Below are 6327 nucleotides of genomic sequence, written 5' to 3'. Positions count from 1 at the left end.
GCCCCCACCGGCGGATCCGGGAGCGGGCGGAAGCGGAAGCGCTGCCCGCGCGCGGCCCGGTGGCGGCGGGGCGGGAGGCGGCGGCGGAGCGGGGCCCCGCGGCCGTTGCCAGGTAACGGCGGGGCCGGGCCCGGGGCTGGGCCTAGGCCTGAGGCGGGCGGAGGCTGCGGCCTGCAGGCGGCCGGGCGGGCAGCGCCGTGCCGCGGGGTGACCCCTGGCTCCGGGACACGGCTCCGCGCGGCGGCTGCCCTTGCCGTGGTGGTGCCCGAGTGAAGGGCTCGGGCTCGTCACGGGGACGCCGTGAGGGAGAGGTCGGTGCCCCCTGGTGTGCTCCTCCGGTCGCGTCCTTACTTACAATTTTTTTTTTTTTTTAATTGTAATTAGCGGGGGAGAACACGCGTGGTTTCGCGCTGACACGGGTGCTCCCGGGTGCCTGGTCACTTTGAGGTGACTTTCCCCGCAGGCACGCCATGGCAGAAGCCGCGGTGTCCCCGCTGAAGCACTTCGTGCTGGCGAAGAAGACCATCACTGCCATCTTCGACCAGCTGCTGGACTACGTCACCGAGGGAGCGACTTTCGTGGAAGGTTGGTTTCCATCCCTGACACGAGGACCTAGTCTGTTGCCTTGAATTTGCTTTGCAGTAGTGTAGTGTGTATTACCATACTGCTTCGTGTGCTGTTCAGGTAAACGTACACCTTCAGAAATCGTCACATTTTAACTTGATGTTTTCATCTCCTGCTAGCAGCAGCACTTAGGATGGTTACTTCCTAATAAAATCTGCATCGTGTGGCAGGTAGCTTGGCCTGCCTTCCACAATGGTCAAAGCTGAACTGCTTCAGCATTTACAGTCTTCTTTCAGTTTCTTTTATATAGGAAAAAAGGACAAACAGGCTCTCCCACTATTGAGCAGGAAGGTAGATCAACACAATATAGTGCAAAAAAACCACGGTTACACCCTCGCAAGTTTTAGCAATGTGGAGGTGCGTGTGTTGCCACACAGATCTGGTTGCTCATGTCCCCGGTGAGCTCTGCAGTGAGAGGACAGCCCAGTCTCTGGGTGACAAGATTTCTAGAGGGGAGCTTCACAATGAGTGGGGCATATCCGAAAGCTTGTGAACATGGCCTGGTGTGCTGAAAGGGTCATTCAGATCATGAGATGCTGTCATGATTGGTTTTATTTTTAGCAGTTAGAGACTGTGGATTCACCTGCAGCAATTTGTCGTGATTTCACAGGTGCTGTGTGGACTTGTCAAATGATGGAGTCTAATATCAGATTCTGTAGAAGGGTTTTGTTCATTTTGTTTTACCACTATATAATAAAAATTTGGACAGATCTTTGGCATGTGAGGTACTGATAATCTAGATCTTGTGTCCATAAGCATGTAATCTGTTTTTTTTTTTATTTTCTTCGTCTTTCTATGTGCAGCAACATACAGGAACCCAGAGCTTGAACATATAGCAACAGAAGATGAACTAGCAAAAATACAGGCATATAAAAAGAAGCTGGCAGTCATCGGTGAGGTGCTTTCACGGAGGCACATGAAAGTGGCATTTTTTGGCAGGTAATGAACGAAATTACCAGAACTTAATTTGATCTCTCTTATCTTTCAGAGCTTAATGTTCTAATTCCAGTGCATATAACCTACAAATAAGTTCTTCATTACAGGATAATCGTTTGAAACATAATACATAAAAGCATGCTCACCCTTACCTAACTGCTGTGATGCCGTCTTGCGCCATTTGTGTAACTGAATTATGTGTCTTGTTACATGTTCTATTGATAAACTATTTAAAAAATTGTTTGTTTCTTTGTTTTAATATGACTTCAGAAGACATGAGTCGGTTGTCTTTTACACATTTTTTTAACATGATGGCTTTGTTTGTTTACTGGACTATTGTTAACAACTTTTGTTTATGTTTATTGTAAGTACTGAAAACTAAACTTTGAGCTGTTTATGTTTCCACATATAAGCAACTGAAGAAAAACAGTCTGTTAGAGAGGCTTGCCTTGTGTCATTGGTTTAACAGATCCGTGTGATCATCGTTAGGAATAATAGTAGCAGTGTGTTATATGGCTTACAGATAAATCTGAACATAATACAAATTTCTGCTGCCATGAATTACTGACTAGGGAAAGTTCTAGTTCAAAGTCCTTGCTGGTAGTATTACAAACGGAGTATCAGGTCTTTTGCACGTTTAGGTTAACACTTCCAAAGTTACTGATTTGTAATCTAACTTCAGTTCTAAAACTAAAAAAAAATATATATAGCAATTAATTTTTTTAAAAAAACTTTTGGTCACCTTGGGATCATTTCAGCTGTATTTTTATTGTTTGTTGCAGAAAAAGAGGGAGTAAAAGAGAAAAGTTTCTGTTGCTACATACAAAGTTTTCGCTTTTTTTTTTTTTTTTTTTTTTTTTTAATAGAAGTGCTGTCAGGTTCTTGGACCCAAAGCACTGAAGTTTTATGTATCTGTTTGCTTTTAGTTGTGCTGTGTTTTGCTTTTCACTCTCATCATAGTGGAGAGGTTTGAAGTTTTCACTGAGTCTTAACGCTTCTCATAAATGTCTGTGCACCACACATTGTGCAATTCTCTTCTTGCAAATTTTGGACGGTGTAGAAATAGGCCGAAAATCAGCCTTACTGAATGCAAAGTCCTATGTTAGAGAGCGAAATCCTTCCAAGAGATTAAGGTTCCAGTGCTTTCAAATGCTTTTGTGTGACTGATTAGCCTGGTGTCTGTTAGCCCAGTTTGCTTCAGGAAATTTTTTATTTTTATTTTTATTTCCCCGTGCTTAAATTTAACGTGTGGTTACTTCTATTTTCTGGAATATGACTCTTCATGTTCTAATTTTTAAAATTTTGTAATAGCATTGGAAAAAAAATGTGTACAGTAGTGTTTGTACCCTAGCTTTTCTAAAAATGGTTCGGCTATTTAAAGAAAAACAATAAAAGGATCTGGGATAAATAAATTGTTTTTATCTCAGCCTTGACATTTCACAAAGTTAAAAGCTGAATGCGTTTACAAGTGGCAATGCTTGTTAAAAGATGCTTTTGCAAGTTCAGTGCAGGAAAGAGAGAATGAATGTAACCTTAACTCCCCCTCTGACATTCTGAATACATTTGTAAGCTGTTGTACAATGAGCACTGAAGTAGCTCCAGAAATGAATTACAGTCCACACTTGCTTTGTACTGTTGTGTAAGAGTTAAGTCTTAAGACTCTGTGGGTGAGGGGTAGGGGGTTAGAGCAAAGTAGGGCACTGCGGAGAACTTCAGGTTCTTGTGGAGCTGAGGAGTTGGCAAACAGTTCCATTTGGTTAGTAAGATTTTGGTTAATTTGCTTCTTTCCTTCTGAAATAAGGACAAGACTCAGTTTCACGATTAAAAACGGCGTTTGCATTATAAGGGTTATAAGTGAGAAATAAATTTGAATTTTTATTTTTTGCACATTGCTTCACGTCTTCCTTTGGAGGTCTTCATTAGGCTGAGGTTATTGTCAGTTAAATGATCTGAGCGTGGTCCTTCTCTGCCCCTGTCATGCAACCTTTTCCTCATGTCCTCTGGCATCCCTGGAATTCCCTTAGCTTTGCTGTGAGAGGCATGTGGAATAGTTACCTGATCAAAACATGATCCTGCCCAAAATGCTCCACAGATTTTTAGTCAGTCCTTTTCTGCAGGGCTGCCAGTGCTGGCACAAAGAAACCGGCAGGCTGCCCCCTGATGTGGGACAGGGTGCTCTGACTTAACAGTTGTTTCAAGTTGGTCAAAGGCATCATTTTAGGCTAGATGCTTCTTCTGGTGCAGATTTTACAAATGCCGGATGTAGATTCAGGTATGGCAGATACAGGCATGCTTCCCAGTACAGGTTGGGCTTGTTCAGCTGGTGTGAGTTATGCAAATGGCAATTTGATTTCTTGCTTGGGTAGGCAGTGTTGGTATCAAGAAAGATTTTTGGAATTGCTATTCAGATGAACTTTTCCTGCACTTTCTACTATTTTCTGGCAAGCTGTGCTACTGGCTTGATGCCGAATCACTCCAAACAGCTAGCAAAATCTGGGTCTAACGTGGTTAAAGGGGGCACATTCAGTTCAAAACAAAGGTGTGTTTAATGCTGCTGTACTCTGCTCAAAGTGCTGCTATTTTCTTTCCCTCTAGAACAAGCAGTGGGAAGAGTTCGGTCATTAATGCCATGCTGTGGGATAAGGTGCTGCCCAGTGGGATCGGCCATACAACTAACTGCTTCCTCAGTGTGGAAGGGACTGATGGAGATAAGGCTTATCTTATGACAGAAGGATCTGACGAAAAGAAGAGTGTCAAGGTAGAGCTTCTGAATGACTTCTGTGAATGATTTTGAATTATTTCTGTACTTTTCACGGTATCCAGTTCTCCAAAGACCTGTCTGTTAACAACAGTTTCAAGTCTAACTCATTACATATTTTTAAGTTCTTATTCAGGAAGGAATAACTAATAAATGAAAATATTCTACTTCAAAAATTTTCCTGGATATTTCAAGGAAAATAACTAGCGTGTGTCTCCTTGTGGCATAGCTTATTTTGAGAGATCTATTTTTACAGACTGACAGTAAGTTCTGTTACTTGCTGAAGATTAGGAACATTGCTCTCATTTGGCCTTACGGCGCTTACCTTATTTAATTGCTCACGTTGATGTGTTAAACCTCTGAGGCAAATTTGTGCCAACTCTCCGTATTGCAAATTCTAGCCCTGTAAGGAATACCACTTTGTGGCTGCAGTGAAACTCCTGTTTGGTTTTCAAAGCACAGCTCATTCTTTAGATGGCAGTGAGTCTGAAGAGGTTTAAAAAATAAATTAAAATTAACAAATATTCACCTGAAGTATGAACTCTGTTATTCTATATGACAGGTTTGCTTGAGAACCAAATTTGGGTTGTTTACAGACACGTTTGTGGTGCGTATTGCATGTGTGTCTTCTTTCTTTATGCTCTTTATAGACGGTCAATCAGCTTGCTCATGCACTTCACATGGATAAAGATTTGAAAGCTGGCTGTCTTGTCCATGTCTTCTGGCCCAAGTCGAAGTGTGCCCTGCTGAGAGACGATTTGGTTTTAGTGGACAGGTATGTTCTCTGTTTTAATAAAGACTTTCTCAAATAAATAAACCACTGTAATATTTATAAAAGAGGTTTACTGTTTGCTTGTGGTATGGCTACTGGGCTGCAAGATTATTGAGAGGCTTTTTTTTTTTATATCAGTAGTGCAGAGTTTGTTCTTCTGTATATAGTGCTGCCTGTCATCGCTCCAGTGATGTTGGCCTTGCAGCAGTTGGAACACACAGGTGTCTTGTGATCAGCTGTATAAAGGACTAGCTTTTGGCTGAGTACACTGCCACTTTTAAAACAAACACTATGGGAGCATGCATAGGGTTGTTGCAGCAACTATAAACCTTCTGCGCATTCCCGGTCCTTAAGTGCTTCAGACTGATCACATGAAGTGCGAGCGGTCTGGACTTCATATCTTAAAGCTTCTTTTAAGAGTTGCAGTACCTGCGTACCACAGTGATGAGTGCCTGCAAAACAGAATTGCTGTAGTTGGTTCTGTGTGCCCACATGTTGGGATTGTGTTTCCCATTGTTTGTGTATAAAAGAATCCTGAAAGATTTAGTTTATCTGTGTCAAATGTCAGTATTCCAGGCCTCTTTGAGCTATAAACTGGTTTAAAAAAAAATAAAAAATCAAACTGCCAGGTGATCTATACCTACTAAGTGAATGTAATAGAGATTTTATTCTTACAAGTGAACTTGTAAATAGTGCTTTTTGTTGCACCTCTAATCTTGCACCATTGAAATCACTGGAAGTTGTCAGTGTCTCTGGGGTACAAACTCAGATCTCGTGTCAGTACTAACGCCAGCCTGGCTGGCAAAGGCTGGTGCTGCTTTGTTTGACGTACTGATGGACCTCTGAGCTTACGCAGTTGTGCTGTTTCCTTGGGGACATCTGCATAGCGGAGGTGTGCTGGAAACCCAGAAGTGATCCTTGCCTGGGTATGGTACTAGACGTGATTTAATCTGCACAGTCTTGGGTTGCTAAAGGTGAAATCTTAAAAGAAAAGAAAGCAGTCTGAAATCTAAGAACAGGTACTCGTAAGAAGAAAATCACCTTTTATATAAAGCAAATTTGAACCAGGAATAATTGAGCTGTTGCCAACAGGACGTGATCATCTTCCACTTAGTCCTGAAAAACTGACAGCATTATAGTCCTAATTTCATTTTAATTGTCGCTATATTATGCAAGCTGTGCATAGATCTATTATTTTAATTAGGCTTTTATTAATGGAAAAACTTTTAATGAACAA

General features: G+C 41.9%; 1 protein-coding gene across 2 annotated transcripts in view; it reads left to right on the top strand.

Moving 5' to 3' along the window:
• Positions 1-6327, top strand: part of MFN1 (mitofusin 1) — a 24053-nt gene continuing 17726 nt past the window's right edge. The window contains exons 1-5 of one of the 2 annotated variants that reach the window (XM_084528794.1): positions 1-112; positions 464-585; positions 1428-1563; positions 4156-4318; positions 4969-5093. In XM_084528794.1, coding sequence (XP_084384920.1) covers positions 471-585; positions 1428-1563; positions 4156-4318; positions 4969-5093 — 539 coding nt within the window. In that variant the 5' untranslated portion in view covers positions 1-112; positions 464-470. Of the gene's footprint in view, positions 113-172; positions 312-463; positions 586-1427; positions 1564-4155; positions 4319-4968; positions 5094-6327 lie in introns of those variants that run through there. The other variant, XM_084528795.1, reaches the window with a different exon arrangement.

Source organism: Aythya ferina (genome assembly GCF_964211825.1).
Source record: "Aythya ferina genome assembly, chromosome: 9".
Taxonomy (NCBI): domain Eukaryota; kingdom Metazoa; phylum Chordata; class Aves; order Anseriformes; family Anatidae; genus Aythya; species Aythya ferina.
Note: the sequence above shows the minus strand (reverse complement) of the source record. Positions and strands in the feature narration are given on the sequence as shown.